Here is a 17,328-nt window from a genome sequence, read left to right as displayed (position 1 = left end):
CGGCTGCCTCAGTTGTATGTGAAATATGTAGTGGACCACATTTTGCTATGCATTGTGTGGCAACGCAGGAACAGGTGGAACAGATTCATATGTTGAGGCAAAATAATCCATACGCCAATACTTATAATCCGGGTTGGAAAAATCATCCTAATTTCGCGTGGAAGGACCAACAAGGAAACTTTCAAAAGCAAGGATCAACCCAATTTCAAACTCCAGCGCAATCACAACAACAATTCCAACATCATCCTCAACAATTTCAACAAGGCACCCAAAAGGCAGAGTGGGAAGTGGCAATTGAAAGATTGGCTGAGCTGTGCTCTCAATTCCAAGAAGAAACAAGAAACAACCACAGAAACACCACCGCCTCAATTAAAAATCTGGAAGTTCAAGTGGGTCAGATAGCACAACATCTCACTCTACAGGCACAAGGTACCTTTCCGAGCTCAACTGTGAAAAATCCGAAAGACCAAGAGAAGATTAATGTTGTTACTACAAGGAGTAAGAAAGTGGCAGAATCGGAAAAAGAAAAAGAGGAAATAGATTATCCTTTGGTCATTGAGGTAGATTTGGAGATAAGAGAGAATGCGAAAGAGTCCGAAAGTGTGATACCACCGGTTAAGCCACGAGAAGAGAAAAAAGATGCTAAACCAGAAATCAAGCTACCTTTTCCTTCTAGAGTGACAAAGAAGAATTCAACAGAAAAGGATTTTGAGAAGTTTGCAGCCTTGTTTAAAAAATTAGAGGTTAATCTACCTTTCTTTGAAGCACTTGAGCACATGCCTTGGTACAAAAAGTTCATGAAGGAGGTTATCGGTAAAAAGAGACCATTCGGGGGAGAACCAGAAATTGCAACTGAAAAGTGTAGTATAGTCTCTCCAGCAAGGAAGATCCCCATCAAGAAGAAAGACCCTGGAGCGGTGGCTATACCATGCACCATCAAGAACAGAATGTTTAAAAAGGTACTCATTGATTCTGGTTCTAGTGTGAGTTTAATGCCACTATCTATCTTTAAAAAGCTTGAGTTGGGAAAGATAAGTGAAAGTGAGACAAAGTTGAAGTTCGCTGATCACACCATCAAGAAATCATATGGGGTAGCTGAAGACGTACTAGTGGAGGTTGATAAGTTTGTATTCCCTGTTGACTTCCACATCATGGACATTCCTGAAGATGAAGAAACTCCTATTCTTCTTGGGAGACCGTTTTTGTTGACAAGTCGTTGCAACTTTGACATTGAGAAAGGGACTCTAACGGTGAAAGCCTTTAATGAAGAAGTAACCTTAAAGATGTTAGAAGTCAAGAAACAAAGTGCAGGTGTACATGATCAAGTTTCTGTTGGTATGATCGAAAGTGAGGGAGAATACAAAAGCCCTGAACAGCTCCAAGAAAAAGTCTCAAGCATAACCTCTCGGGTGGAAACAACTCAGGGAGCTATCAAAAGTCCGAAGAAGGCTAAGGAAGTCAAGAAGAATGCGGGAAGTGAGTTGAAGAGAAAAGTGGACCATGCTTACCATCTTCATGAGTTCTTGGGTGAGAAAGTAACAAGCAACAAAGTTTGGAAAAGGAAATACCCTCCATAATAAAGGGTAATGGACCGTCGAGCCATGCGACGTTAAACGAAGCGCTTTGTGGGAGGCAACCCACGGTTTTAATAATTAATTTTTCTGTTTGTTTTTGTTATTTTCAGGAAATAAAAGAGGACGTCTCTGGTGAAAGCTTGGAAGTGATTACTAGAGTGCATTACCCTCTGTGAGTCACCTCTCTCAGGCTCGTTCTGAAACATTGAGGCCAGTGTTTAGTTCAAGTTTGGGGGAGGCTCTTCTCTTTGCATTTTATTTTTATGTTATTTTTATGTTATTGGTATGATGTGAAACCATAAAGTGAATTCTGCCCAAATTTTGACCGAAATTTTAATTTGTGTTGAAGAAGTTTTGATCCTAAAGAGTGATCGGGAATAGTATATAGAGATGAAACGAGGTTTGTTTGAGGACAGGAAGTGCGGAATAATGTGACAAGAAGAGGTTGTTTAAACACCCTTGGTTCCCTAAAAGAAATACGAGTCTAACGTGTAGATTTGCACCATAGTACTTGTCTCCTGAGAAGTACTTCTTGAGTAGTTTATTGATACAGTCTGGCATAATTCAGATTCACTTGCATGGTGACTGGTTGAAAAAAAAAGATATAAAGTTGGCACCAAATGATGAAAAGGCGGTAAAAGGCAATCGGCTCGCTAAGTTGGGTAACCCTCACCCGGTTATTCAGCCCAAAGGAGATTGATCCCCAAACGTCGTCCAAAAGGACAATATATAACTGCAAAGTTTGAAAATTTCATCGGTAATAAAAAGTAGCCAATGCTGCTAGTTTGGTGCCACGAAAAGAAAATAAGAAGCCTTGATTCGTCTCATGCAAGTGATGAGTATTATAAGAGATGCAGTGCCTTAATATGATTGTCCGAATGAAAGAGGAGGAAAATCGGAAAGAGACTTAAGTGCAAAGCATAGTTGGAGAGGTATCCGAAACGGGAGCTTGAGGTTTAATGTGGTAACAAAACTCGTCGCGTCATGTGAATGCCGAACCAACTGTTTCTTGATCAATACAGACGGATATCTCACGTATGAACACCGTGTGCTTTGAGGGTCATTAACTTTTGTAATTGTCGCTTGAGGTCAAGCAACGGTTTAAGTTTGGGGGAGTTTGATCAGTGGTTTTCACACATATATTTACCATTGTTTTTAAGTATTTTTAAGTTATGTTATTTAGTGTTTTATTTCATTATTCGTCATTTTATGCTTTGGTTGTATGTTTTAATGTTTTCAGGATCATATGAGTAAATCTGGAAATAAGGAAGAAAAGTGGAGTTCTGAAGGCTGCACGGGCCGTGCAGACCTGCACGGCCCGTGCAGAATCAAATGTCATCTCCCATACAAAAACCAGAGAGTTTGCACGGGCGCCCGTGCAGCTTGGCACGGCCCGTGCAGGATTTATTGGAAAAGTCTGGGAGTTGCACGGGCTGTGCAGACCTGCACGGCCCGTGCAGGTTGCGCGGACAGAATTTCTATTTTTTGGAATTTTCAAGTACACTTATCTGGAAGGGCATTTTTGGCATTTGACTTGGCTGTAATTGACCTAGACTATTTAAGTTAATTTCTAAAAACACCAGAGGGGACTTGACTTTTGCATCAGACGATAGAAATTCACAGAAGAGAGAAGATAGCTTCATCAAGGGTTTCGGAGACGGAGAGATTCAACGGTGGACACCATTGAAGATCAAAGTTCCCAATTATCTTTGTAATGTCTAAATTCTTTACTTTGTCTTTCTTGAATATTATGAGAGGCTAAACCCCCCAATGCCAGGGGGGTGTCCCTGATTTGAATTGTAATGACTTTTGAATTCCGTATTTCTTTAATCAAGTATTAGTTTTATGCAATTTGATTGTTTAATGTTTTTATGCTTTCTTTGTCGGAAAAACAAAGATTGATCTACGGTTAACAATTTGTAGGACTACGGTTGTTAAGGTTTTTAAACAATTTGATCTAGTAGTTATCACCTAGGACTAGGGATACCGAAAGGTTATTTGAACATTCTTGATTATTTACATCTTTGGTTTGCAAACCTTTGTTTCTAAGGACTTAGGCAATAGGATTTCAAACCAAAAGGCTTTCCACTAAGGACTTAGTGAAACACCCTTAAGAACAAATAGTTGCAGTCTATGAACTTGTTGAAGAGATCTTTTTACAGAGTCATTATAAGGAAGATCAAACACCTACCCTGGCATTACCACAAATTACATCTAAAAAGTCAAACTTTAATTTCAGCTTATTTTTATTATTTCTTTTATTTAAATTTACTTATTGCATTACAACAAAACACCTATTTGCTCTTTTGTTTAATTGACTTAAATAACTTGTGTTTCCTACGCAATCCTCGTGATCGATACTTGGGGTAAAACCCATTATAACTACACCGGTGAAAATAGTACACTTGCTATTTTTCCGATCAAAACCCTCAATTCAAGCTGAGTATTGATCAGTGTCCCAGTACTGATGTCGAAAGAGCCTATATGAATAGCATCCCATATGCTAATATAGTCGGTTCTTTGATGTATGCTATGGTCTGTACTAGACCCGACATAGCATACGCAGTAAGTCTTGTAAGCAGGTACATGGCGAATCCTGGAAAGGCTCACTGGCAAACATTGAAGTGGATTTTAAGGTACATAAATGGGTCTCTGAATAGAGTCCTAATTTATGGTGGAGCCTTAGGTGAAGATAGTAAAGCAGTAATCGAAGGATATGTCGACTCTGATTATGCAGGTTGTATGGATTCCAGAAAATCTATTTCTGGATATGTTTTCACTATGTTTGGCACAACAATTAGTTGGAAAGCAACACTTCAGAAGGTTGTTGCTCTATCAACCACTAAAGCGGAGTATATTGCCTTAACTGAAGCTGTGAAAGAAGCATTGTGACTTGAAGGTTTTGCAAAGGAGCTGAAACTTCAAGGTCGGAGTATCACTGTTAAATGTGATAGTCAGAGTGCAATACACCTGTCGAAGAATTCAGCCTATTTTGAGCGAACTAAGCACATTGATGTGAGGCTGCATTTCGTCAGAGGAGTAATCGAGCGTGGAGAAGTCCAAGTGCTGAAGGTTTCGACTGAAGACAATGCTGCTGATATGATCACCAAGACATTGCCGAGTTGCAAGTTTTTCCACTGTATGCAGTTGATAAAGCTGCATGAAGAAAGCTAGTTTGTTCCCTTGATGTTGTAGAGTTAGATCCAAGGTGGAGATTTGTGAGATATTGGATCGAACTCTAGTATGGCCGAAGGGTAGCTTCTTGGTTCGACAGGGTTAAGCATGAAGTCGAAGGTTGTTCACATGCTTGTGTCGAAGATGCTAGGGTTGTTAGCATGTTAAATTAGGTTTAGTGTTTAAACCTTAATTTGTTAAGTTAGCTTGTTTATTAAGTTGGCTTGTGTAATGGGCCTTGTGGAAAAAGCCCATTAGTTAGTATGTTAGGTTTGATTATAAATAGTATACTAGTCTCTCATCATTGCTACGCTGCAAATCCTAATTTAGAGTGAGAGAGGTTATTTGTTATTCTTGTAAACTTGTAATCTTGTTCTAAGAGAAAGTGAAAGAATAGCAGTTATAACCAATTATTGTGTTCCTCTTCTTCCTTGTCCTTTATTCATCCCTTGTTTTATACTTTGTTCTTGGCATTGAATTCACAACAAGTACCATCAGTTCAGGATTCAAAATCACAACCTTACACCTAACTTTAGTTCCATAACTGAACAATGACGCTGTCTGTGATAATTGACTCCTAATTCCCGCAAAAATTCCACGAACGTATCGTTCTAAAATCCCAACTCAGATCCGTACTAGAGTCGCTGAAGAATTGAGGTAATTACCTCCATGATCGTGCAAAAGGTTCCCGATCAACCTTTTAACCTAGCATCACCTTAATTATCCATCACCAACACGATTGTTATCGTAACAACTTCAAAGGTATGACAAATACATAACGAGTTCCAACATAGATACGCTATCTGAGTCTCTTTTCCATATGGCGATGAATCTTTAAACTAGAATTGTAATTCTAAAAAAGTGTAGGATACATGGTACCTCTAAGTTAGTAGGGGTGACTAGAGACCTTAGTATTTTAATGATGGTTTAGGGCTTGCCCGCAGCGACGTGATGTTTTGTTTGGTAGTGTCTATGGTTATGGAGAGAGCAAGCTCACTTGAGATAAGAGACTTAGTGTTTATGCGATATCTAGGGTGCGTTATGATTTAAGGTATTTATAAATTCGTCTGGTCTTAGGATTCAAGGAACCCTCATGAAGTGGTAACTGTTCCCCCTTGACTAGTAGAAACTGATGACTGGCTATTTTTTAAAGAGTCATGGTATGAATCCACACATGTAGGTAGGTACTGGATAAACTGTATTATCCATGTCTCTCCTTAGGGCGAGCCTTCGTGCCACGTAAAGGACACGTCCTAGGCGGCACCTTAGGGGATGAGTGCCCAACGTAGGACATAAACCACCCTATTTAGGGGCTGTTACAAATATATCATTACACAGTCCCTCAATTAAGAGAACTTATAAAGGTCAAAGTGTTTTTAAGCTTCATTTAGGTTAAACTTTGTGGTTAGGGGCGAGTCCCCTAATTCGAAGCGAGTCCCTCAGTTGAGGCAAATTCCTCAATTGAAGGCATCTCCTTTAGATGGAGGCGAGTCCCTCAACTAGGGGGAATCCCTAGGATGAAGGTGGCTCCTTTAGTTGGAAAGGAATCCCTCAACGGAAGGCGACTTCTTTAGATGGAGGTGAATCCCTCAGTTGGGGCGAGTACCTTAGCTGAAGGCGGCTCATTTAGTTGGAGGTGAGTCTCTTAGCTATGGATGAGTCATCACCTCCTAGCCAGATGTCTCATGAGAAGTTAAAGTGTCAGGTGGGGACGACAAATGTCTCTTGAGTGACTCTTGGGATGCCAAAACACCAGTAAGTTTCCTAAGCTTGCCCGCTTAGTGGAAAAGGAGTGTGGGTGGTATTTAATGTAACTCATGGTGATTTTACTAAGGAAAACCAACTTAACCTCTTTTCTTACACGTGTCCTTAACGCATGGAAACCATTCCCCTACATGTAACACTTAAAACATCAAACGGGTACGTTGCTTGCGTTATTGGTCTTCTACAAAAGTTCTTGATATACTTTCCAGGGAAGTCTTTTCCCTTTTCTTCCCTTTCAGAACCTCCATTTTGTTTTCCAAGGAAAATACACAGACATAGGAAAGCTTTGTTGGACATATGAACTTAAGAATTTTTAGTAGTTTATACTCTCAAAACCCCTTCCTTCCAAATGATGGATTGAAGAGGTCAGTCTTCTTTCCAAACAGCAACTTGGAGTGGTTAGTCTTCTAGCTTTAAACAAAGATTTTACACGAGTTAATCTCAATCCTGGGCGAGCTTTTAATTTGGATAGAACTCACGAACCTCGGAGATTTTGTACCGGACTTATCTCTAACCTTAGCAAACTTTTAGTTAGGCTGAACTTACGAATCGAATAGAGATTTTACACAGGATAACCACTAACCAACTAAAGATTTTAATAGAAACTATGAGCCTCAGAAACCCAATGCATTGTCCCATTAACATCTGCTACGCAAGCAAATAGCCCTTTTGGACTAATCTTACATTTCCTCCTAAAATTTTGACTTAACTGAGACCCTCTAACTTTAATCCTTAAATCAAGCCATGGATTTGGTGCTATGAGAACCCTAGACTCCTTAAAAGAAGCAAATTCTTTTGTATGATACTCTTGTTCTTCACCAAGAATAGTCATGTAGTAGTTTCCCTTAACAAAAGGGTAACTTTTTCTAACCAACATCACAACATATTTGTGACTTGGAGTAAAAACTACCAAATATTCATCATCAGGTAAACCACAATGCTTCAAAACCCTATTTTGTGCTTGAATTTCTGGGATCGAGATGAAACTTCTAAGAAATAAGAATTTCTTGTTTATAACATCAAGTAGACTTGATGGTTCCAACTGTGTTCTATCCATTTCATGTAGTCTGAAGGCTCCTCATTGATGATGAAACTTGACATGTCTATTCCAGTTCCATCTCCTTCAATGACATTTGCATATCCTGGATACTTTGCTAGGACATATTGTTCTATATATTCCTTTTCTTTCAGTGTGATTGGACCTAACCATCTTAGGTAGATATCGCAGATAGTTGATATTGCTTCGACTGTGATATGAGCAGGAATCACCAAATTTGGTTTGTATTCAAATACCAATTATAAGTCTTTTGTTAGTTTCAAAATGAAACATGTAATATTACATGCATGTTTAGAGTGACAATGAGTTTGACAGAATCACAATACTCTTTGGAGCCTCAACAAAATCACACTTTCATTATGATTTTACCAAACTCAACGCTGTTACAGGAAGATGCGAATTTAGAAATTTACCTTCATGACCAAACTTTTTGATTTGGTATTCTCTTCTATCAATTTGTGCATAGGTTCAGCAGGAAGTTTATGGGTGGCCTTAACTTCATCTTCTACCATTTCCTGATATATTGTCTAAAATATAGTTTAAAGTTATTCAAGCTTTTGCACATTATTATCTAGAGTCATGGCTTTGCAACTGTTAATGGCTTTTAAACTAAAAATTAAGATATAATTAAACTGGGAAATTTTTTAAAACAACCAAGTTTTGAAGTTTTATTACCAAACTAACTCGCCTTCTACAATAATTCTCAATCTTACCATGTTTAAAAAAAAAAAGTGAATTAAAGAGGAGCCGTCACTTGAATTGGCGCTTCCTATATATTTTTCATTTTTTTTCATTTATCTGTAGATTTGACATTTCCTGCGAATTTACTCGCGGATTTACCTGTGGATATTTTTCCACAAGTAACTCCGTGGAAAAATCCGCAGGTAATGTAAAATCTGTAGAAAAATTCACATGTAACTGAAAAAATTTGAAAAATATATAGAATGTGCCAATTCAAGTGACACCTTATCTTTATTTTATTTTTTTATTTGAAACATGGTTATATTGAAAATTATTGAGAAAGGTCGGTTAGTTTCAAAACTTAGTTGTTTTTAAGAAAAAACTTTAAACTGATTTTCATTTCTAAACGATGAATCTTACATAAGAAAAAGAATATGCAAACCAATCATCAATCCTTCTTAGCTTATCATTGCTTAATATATACATGAACTGCCAAAAAATAATGTAGTCAACGTGTATTATGTACTTACATTTGAAAGAGACTCAACAACCACCATGACATCTTCAAACTTTACTCATCATCACCAAAAGAGATATTTTGACAACAAACCCAACAGAAAAGATTCATATCAACATATCTTTCTATACAACACACATATTTGTTGATAGAATAAATTCCATACCGGATTAGTCGAAGGTCATTAATCTGATGAACAAAATTGAAAAAAATTGATATAGTTATAACTAAATTATTTGGTGATAGCATGTAATATCATATAACATTGATGTAAGTTAATCAGTAAACAAATATAAATATCGAAATAGTTGATAGTAAGTTATCCCATAGACATAAATATATATGGGGATAACTTGATTAAAAGTAATTCGATGTTGAAATAATAAGTACCGGAACACATGGGGTGCATATTTACCAATTTCAATAAAGTTAACAAAAGATTTGGATACACTAACACTTAAATTTTGTAACTTGGTAGATAATATGAAAAACTAACATTCTCGAAATTCAAGGAGCACAAAAAATATAGCACAAAAAATAGATAAACTGAAGTCAAAGTGTTAGTTTGTTTTTCGATTGACACTAACAAGATTTTAAAACTTGGGTTATGTAACAAAATTAATGTTTATGTGAAAGATTATTAGTCGGTGATGAAGAAGGTTCAAATGTAGATTTCTTTAGGGTATGTTTGGATTGATGGAATGTGATGGAATAGAATAAAGTGGAGTGATATTTAATTAGATTCTATTGTTTGAATTTATAAATAATGGATGGAGTGGAAAGAAATATGATGGAATCCATTCCATCATATCCTTCAATTTTCATTCCACTCAATTTGGGGTGTATGCAATGGAATGAACTAAAATATTCTATTCCGCTCCGACAAACTATAAAATATACACAAACAATAAAATGAAATCTTAATACCATTTCGCTCCGCTCCACTCCATTCCATCATATTCCACTCTGTTCCGCTCCGTTCTAGTCCATCAATCCAAACGTAGCCTTAAAAATTTTTGACTGACTTCGTCAGTGTCCCCCCATAACATATAATACTATCAATATATTTTGAGAAGTTAATAGTTTTTCTTAATAACAATTAAATCAATCTTGAACGAATACTATTCATTGAGTACTCTTGGGTAGATCTCAATTCATACATTGATTATATATAATGATCGAATGAGTTACTATTTATTGAGTATTATTGGGTAGATCTCAATTTCTATGTTGATCAGAGATAATGCATCTAAATAGTTTATATAGAGTGACAACACTTATTTTATAAGTCGGTTTTGTAAGAATGAGTGAGCTCAAATTCTAATATGATATCAGAGTCTATTTATTAGACCATGAATCGTCCATCATTAATATCCACGCACCAAATTTAAAAGAGGAATGGACATGAAAGGTGTTAGACCAATCTCCAATAAATACATACATGATTAAGATTAAGCTCATGGTAATATAAAACATAAAATAGATGAATTGTTATGGAGAATTGGTTTGATTCAAATCAAAATCATAATGACAATAACTAGAACAAAAACAACCAAATGATCAGTGAGAGTAGTACATGCATCCAATCTAATAATTAATGTTTTTTCTCTATTATTTGATACTGTCATCTATTTTTCTTTTGGTAGAGGAATCAAACTGGATATCTTCAAAGATTATCTCACTTCTTGTAAACGTTCTTCGAATAATTTTATATAGAGATTTTGTCTAGCTCTTATTTCATTATTCAAGTATCGAAGGATCATGAACCAAACATCTTCACCATACTCATACAATGATAAAATGGATCTAAACTCTACAATTTTCATATACTTCAACATTATATCATCAATAAATGGCCTAATATGTTCCCGAAATCGAACAATGAATTGATTATGAGATGGTTGCTTCTTAGATGATGGTTTCTTAGATGATGGCTTCTTAGAAGAGTTCATTTGAGATGATTGACTCAAAGAAGATTGAGATGGTTGTGTATATGACTTCTTTGACGACCTAATCAAAATATGTTTGATCAACATGCTCATGATGTGAAGGGTCCCGATAAACATCATAATCCACTAATTTCTTCCCTTTCTTCTTCACTTTCTCTTTGGTTTTTTATTTTTTGAGGCAGTATTGAACTCATTGTGGGATAACCAATTTTTCACATCCTACTTTTTAATATTCTTTTACCAACAACATTCAATGATTCAAATCTTCTTCAAAGTGATTTTATTGCACTAGTCATGTTCATCTCTGATTCATCATTTGTGTCAGCCTCTTGTTGACCTTCCATTTTTAATTTTCTCCCATGAGTATGAATAACATCTATTAGTATCGAATCACCATTCATTGTATATTTTCGTAACTCACAAGCACAAGACAACTCTTATGATGTTCTAAGAGTACACCCACAATTTTGGGTGTCGATTTCCGCACATCCAACCCTCAAGAACTCTTTAGCAATGCATCTCAAAATAGCTCTTTATACCGGTCTACGCAAATTCCCCTCAAATGGACTAGTGTGTGCATGTACAATTACATAAAAACTCTTCTGAAAAATGAAGCTCTAATGTTGCTCAATTGTAACTTCATGTTGTTATGAATACTCTTCCAACATCTACTTTTTCAATGAGCACAATCAACCTTAAAGTAAAAGAAAAAAAAATCAAATGATCAGACTAAACCCTAAATTGAAAAAAAAAACATAAAAGCAATACTAACTTTAAATACTAATAATCATACCTATTAGTCGTGATTTTAGTCGTTGATCCATGCTCCAACAATTTTATGCATATGAGAACTCAACCATGTGTGTTTGACATAATCAGTGAATTGACTACAATCAACAAAGGCTTGCTTAAGTTGTTGCAACTGATGATGATACTCAACCTCATCACTGACCCATACAAGATCAATCCACAGTGTATATCCCATCTTGAATATCATGCATAACATTTTGATTATATTTTTCTTGAACATTTTTTGTTCACGTGAAATCAACAAAGTAAAATACTTGTCATTGGAAACCCAACCTTCAATTGCTTTCTTCCAAGCAAGATCCCTATGAGTCAAGATCATTTGTGAACATAACCCTTCGTTTCTAAACAATTGTTTCAGTTTATCTAATACTTAATAAAGATTCTCTGTTGGTTAAGATTCCATATAGGCTAATGCAATAGAAAATATCAACTCATGGTTAAGATTCCATATAGGCTAATGCAATAGAAAATATCAACTCACTTACGTAATACCGACATTTTTAAATAAAAGTTGTCTTTATTTGTTTGTCTTGTACGTATTGTCCATTATCAATACAATAAAAAAAATTCAATAATTTGACAAATCTGGATGAATTCAAAAATATCTCTCATAACATCTGAGTCATATTTTTCTTATGCTTCAGTAAATATAATCTGCATCCTCCTTCGGCTTAAACAATGTTATCTCATTTTTCATTTGTTAAAAGGAAAAATTACTAAGTACATTCTATATGCTTTCTTTCCTCATTTTCCATGTGAGCAAATAGGATCATCAAATAAAACTAACAACAATTTGGAAGAAGCTGATATTAGGTAAGAATAATATAATTTGCAAAAGTGGCAAGGTTCTAACATGTCAAATAAACTCACTCATATTGCATGGGGAAGCACTCCAACTTAATCAATCAAGATGGACAAAACTTCTTTATGGGTTTTTAAGCTTCAACATTTAAATCCTGCCACCAAATTATATCCTAACACTAAGATAATGATCATAATACCAATCAAGATCATAGTTACAAGTTTCAGTACATTTGTACTTGGGGATTGATAAAACAAAAATCCTTCTGTTTTGAAGCATATGAAGTAGAGAATTTTCTATGAAGCCAGAGCGTTCGAGGAAAACAGTTCGTCTGATTATTATCGAAATCAACGGTTGATGAAGCAAGATGTTCATAATTGCACTCTTCTTCCTTGACAGAATCATCTCTAGAAAAAGAAATCCTTGGAGTCATCTCTTGATCTATTATCCTATTCAAAAATAATTTCCCCGAGCTTAGTAAATTCCCTTCGCAGCTTCTCAGAGTTTTTACAACCTCCATTCCATGGTAGGACTCGAGGGGAGGAACACGAGATCCGCAATCAGAGGAGCGAGATAGAGTTTTTTGGTCCACCATCATAGGCTTCTGAGAGGTGTAATCAGCATAGTCTGATTCACATCCTTGTTCATCGGATGATAGTGATTTTCGAAGAATTCTGCGCGAACAGTTAAAGAAATTGAAAGAAGATCTCTTCAACTTTGCGTACTTAGAATCTGAAGTACAAGGTACATGATTGATTCTTAGCTCAATGTTACATCCTAATATGAACTGTAGGAAACTTGCAATTTGTTTCCATGACTTTTCAGCTTTAGCTACATCGACACGGTGGTGGAATTCCAACTCCACAACTGCAAGACCTGAAAATTAGAGCTCATTTCATTAAATGAATGCAAACTTAGCACACTCTCGGGACATCAAAGGCGTAGTTAAAGTTTAATAATGTACCTTGATTAATACAAACCGAAGATAACTTCCCTTGCTTTCTGAGAAAAGCTTTGAGCCTTCTAGATTGACATATGTCCGTAGCTTTATACCATATCGAGTCTAACGCTACCTTGTCATCCTCTTGAACTTCTACTTTATATGACTTCTCATCGCACTTACCTGTAGTGAGATGCTTCAAACTTTCACCTGTAGACGAAGTACTGCATAAATCACCATCTGCAACCATTCAAAGACAAATTTAGAATCGATAAAGTTGAGAATTGTCTTGGAACGCAAGAAAGAATGTCAAACCAAACGTGGTATTAATAAAGTTGAGAATTGATGTTATGCTAGAGCGAAAGCTAGAAATATCGCGTTATAGTAGAATTAACTTTGGGGCAGAATTCAATTTTAGAGCTAGAACATACCTCTATTGGATGCAGCAGTCACACACAACTTGGTATCATTTGTATCTAGAGATGAATATTCTATAGAGCTTAACTGAAGAAGAGCTGCAGTGAACCATGTTGTTTGATTCTTAGAAATTCTCAACTGCTTCTCAGTTTCAGAAAGTATTCTTAATGCATGATTAAGTTTATGCGTGTTTGCTTCGGCTAGATGTTGAAAAAAAAATCAATCAGACAACGGAAATAGGACTGGAATAAAAACCTAATAACAGCCAAGTATATAAACATTATATATTCGAATGCACTTACAAAGATGTCGATCAGAAAATTTCCGTCTGATCTCCGAGCCACCAAGTTCACATTTCCCTGCAAGAATGTCCATAATAAGATTCGCCAGCTGAGATGTAAGTTGTAAAGGATCTATTCTTGATCTCAACAACTCCCGAGCTCTTATAACCGTATTTGTAGTGTCGGATGATAAAGACAGGTCCAGCAAATCAAGCAATTCATCATCAGAAATGACACCAGTCTGCAGAAAAACAAAGGACAAGACCGAATGTTAAGGAATACATACATGTACTGTTATACAGATATTTAGTTTAATGAAGACACAAACTTACAAGTTCATAGACTAAGGAAATTGTGACTTTTTTACCAAGCAAACTTAGCTGATCAAGCATCATTTCTGCATCCCTAAGAGAGCCACAGGATTTAGCAGCAATGAAATTCAAAGCATTTTGCTCAGATTCAAGACCCTCTTCAGCACAAATTCTTTTCAATCTGCTTGCAATGTCGGCATCTTTAATCTTAGTAAAGTGATACCTCTGAGCCCGAGAAACCGCGCTTCGTGGAAGCTTATCCAAATCAGGAGTGATCATCATAAAAACCACATGTTGAGAAACACTCCCTAAGCTATTCAAAAGAGTCCCCCATGTTTCCTTATTCAATAACTGGCACTCATCGATAATGAACACCTTAAAACGCGACAAATCTGGAGCTGTCGTGCATGCGTTCTTAACGAGGGATTTAATCTTGTCCGAACGGTTAATTCTTAGAGAGTCAACTTCCTTAACATCTTTACTTCTTCCTGAAAAAAATAAAACACATTCTCTACACAAACCACACGGCCTTTGCTCGTCGGGCGAGAGGCAATTCAGTGCAGCAGCAAATATCCTCGATGCAGAGGTTTTTCCCGTGCCACGAGGACCGTGGAAGAGATAAAACGACGCTATCCTTCCTCTAGAGATAGCACCCAAAAGTGACTTCCCAACCACATTTTGTCCGACCAAATCATCAAAAGTTTTCGGCCTAAATTTCATAGATAAACTCCTTGGAGTTTCAAACATTGGACTAATCTCACCACCAATGTGTCTCATGCTTTTATGTCCATAAAGATCTGTCTCATTAACACGCTGCAACATCAAGGGAAGTTCTTCCATTTCAGAATAATGATTCGAGTCTCTAAACCTCGGTGACTTCGACCAACAACAGCTTATTCCACATCCATTGTAATCAACTAAAACATCATCAACATCTCGAGGTGTTTGTGTTGAGGCACTATAAGCTGACATAGCATCACGAACCGAAAGACATGGACTCTCAACACTTTTTACATTATCACCCATCAACTCAAACGGCTTCACTTGATTCTTTCGCATAAACTTCCTAGTCAATTTTGAGTTATCTATTCTCCCTAACTTCGACGACAACGCAGTCGACAAATAGTATGATTCTCCTTCCTTCAAATGATTACTAGAAGGAACCACAGAAGCCAAATCCAATCCTTTAACTTCATGGTTACTACAACAGCTTTCTTTCGGCGATTTATTTCCGAAAACACCTTGCTGCTTAGGATTAGAGTAAACCAATCCATCATCTAACCCCTTTGACCTTAAACAACCATTATCATCAGACTCACATGCATAAGGAGCATCAAGAAACCTCAGAGAAACCCCATTTTCCCAATGCTCATTATCAATCAAAGGAGAGAGCTTGCTTATACCATTTGTTGTTGAAGGATCCCTCAATGACCTCACTCTCCTCAATGCTACAAGAGTTTTGGAAATAGGAACATCAACAGAATGCCTCCTACCATCCATTACAAACCACTAGAAACAGTACAACAAAACCAACCTACAAGAAAATCAAAAACATCAAAAAGAGAAAACCAGAAAGAAAGAAAAAAAACAAACCCATGTATCAAAATACAAACTTGGCACAGAAAATAAGCATAAAATAGAAACCCTTTATTCTATTCCTAAAAAGCATAAAAATGAAATTTTTGAAGTCAAAACCAAAAACAAAGTTTAGTGAAATAAATAGTACACTAATGATAATCAAAATGGGGATAAAAAGTTAAGTCCTTTCTTACTGTAAGCTATGAAGGACAATAGAAACGGGAAATGAAGAATAAAGAACAGAAAAAGAACAAGAAGAAAAACAGTGAAATATTTAAGGATGAATCATAGTTGTTACCTCAACAGAAAAATGCAGTACTGTTTCATTTGCGTCAGAATTAGAAAAAAAAAAAATAACGGGGGAAGAAAAAAGAGAATCTTTAGTTCAAAAATTATAATTAAAAAAACATTAAAAATAACAGTTGTTGAAAGAAACAACAGTAAAGGACAAAGTAGAGTTAAGGAAAAAGTTAAAAGAAAGCAAAAACTGAGGAAAAAGCTAAAAACGATGTTGAATGAAGTAGCGTAGAAAATGGGTCGTCGTGAAACCCGAAGTTTGAAAGAGTGGTTGGTTGGGAAGAAGGTGTTTGTGCATTGAAGAAGTGAAAATGAGGGGGTAGAATGGTAAAATGTGGTAGTAAATGCGACCATGGGTAGTGACAGGAGAGAGTGTGAAAAATTGTTGATGTGATAATTGAATGAATAGGGAGAGAGAGTTATTACATTATAGATAGAAGGTTGTTTTGTTGTGTTTCTAGCAATGGGTGATACTGTGGCATTGCAGTTGCAGGTGGGGGTGAAGGAAATTCAGACTTTTTGCAGTAATGTGGGGATACCTGTTTTGTATTGAGATATTATTGTAACAACTGTTGGGATTTAAGCCGTGAACAATTATAAGTCCAACAACGATTAGAAATGGAGAAAATGTTGGATTTATAAGTCGGAATTTACCGTATCAAATTATTATTTTTGAAGTGTTGATATGTATTGTATTATGTTACTGATTATTACATTGCTAATGAAGATATATATAACTGTTTTCATGTTTTGAGGCCTGGAACTGATACAACAAGGAGCTGGGTTTCTTTAAGGAAAGAGAATCAAGCATGGATAATTTTATCTTTGTCATCAGAATAATCTTTAATATTCTTTGGCTTGCTTTGCTTTTTTGACCGTTGGAAATATGACGACAACCATAAATTTCAGGGTGGGTATATTTTTTAGATTAAATATAAACAATTACTAGTAACTCTTTTTCTTGAAGGGGTGCGATTACCTTTTGTTTTATTTTAAGAGTTAAAAGATAGAGATAGTGCACTTACAGTGTAAAATAGTTTTACATTGTCATCCAATAGAAAGTTATCCATTAGCTATGTTATTAAATTATTTTTTAAATAATTTAATTGAATACACGGTGGGTGATTGGTTGACAGTGTAAAAATAAATTTATAATTATTTATTTTGTTTCAAACT

The 17,328-nt window shown here is 36.0% G+C and overlaps 1 protein-coding gene and 1 pseudogene across 1 annotated transcript; both read right to left on the bottom strand.

Moving 5' to 3' along the window:
• Window positions 1-7,107: 7,107 nt before the first annotated feature.
• Window positions 7,108-8,081, bottom strand: LOC131628116 (uncharacterized; annotated as a pseudogene).
• A 4,252-nt stretch (window positions 8,082-12,333) lies between these two features.
• On the bottom strand, window positions 12,334-16,800 carry LOC131636741 (protein STICHEL-like 2). Its single transcript, XM_058907339.1, has 6 exons — window positions 16,154-16,800; window positions 14,299-15,811; window positions 13,988-14,207; window positions 13,700-13,885; window positions 13,293-13,508; window positions 12,334-13,204 (listed from the first exon to the last, which is right to left on the bottom strand). Exons 2-6 carry the CDS (start codon window positions 15,775-15,777, stop codon window positions 12,552-12,554), a joined length of 2,754 nt encoding a protein of 917 aa, XP_058763322.1. The 5' UTR covers window positions 15,778-15,811; window positions 16,154-16,800; the 3' UTR covers window positions 12,334-12,551.
• Between the last annotated feature and the right edge of the window lie 528 nt (window positions 16,801-17,328).

The sequence above is a fragment of the Vicia villosa genome, linkage group LG1 (assembly GCF_029867415.1).
Source record: "Vicia villosa cultivar HV-30 ecotype Madison, WI linkage group LG1, Vvil1.0, whole genome shotgun sequence".
Classification (NCBI taxonomy): domain Eukaryota; kingdom Viridiplantae; phylum Streptophyta; class Magnoliopsida; order Fabales; family Fabaceae; genus Vicia; species Vicia villosa.
The sequence above is the reverse complement of the archived record's forward strand: the minus strand, read 5'-3'. Positions and strand labels throughout refer to the sequence as shown.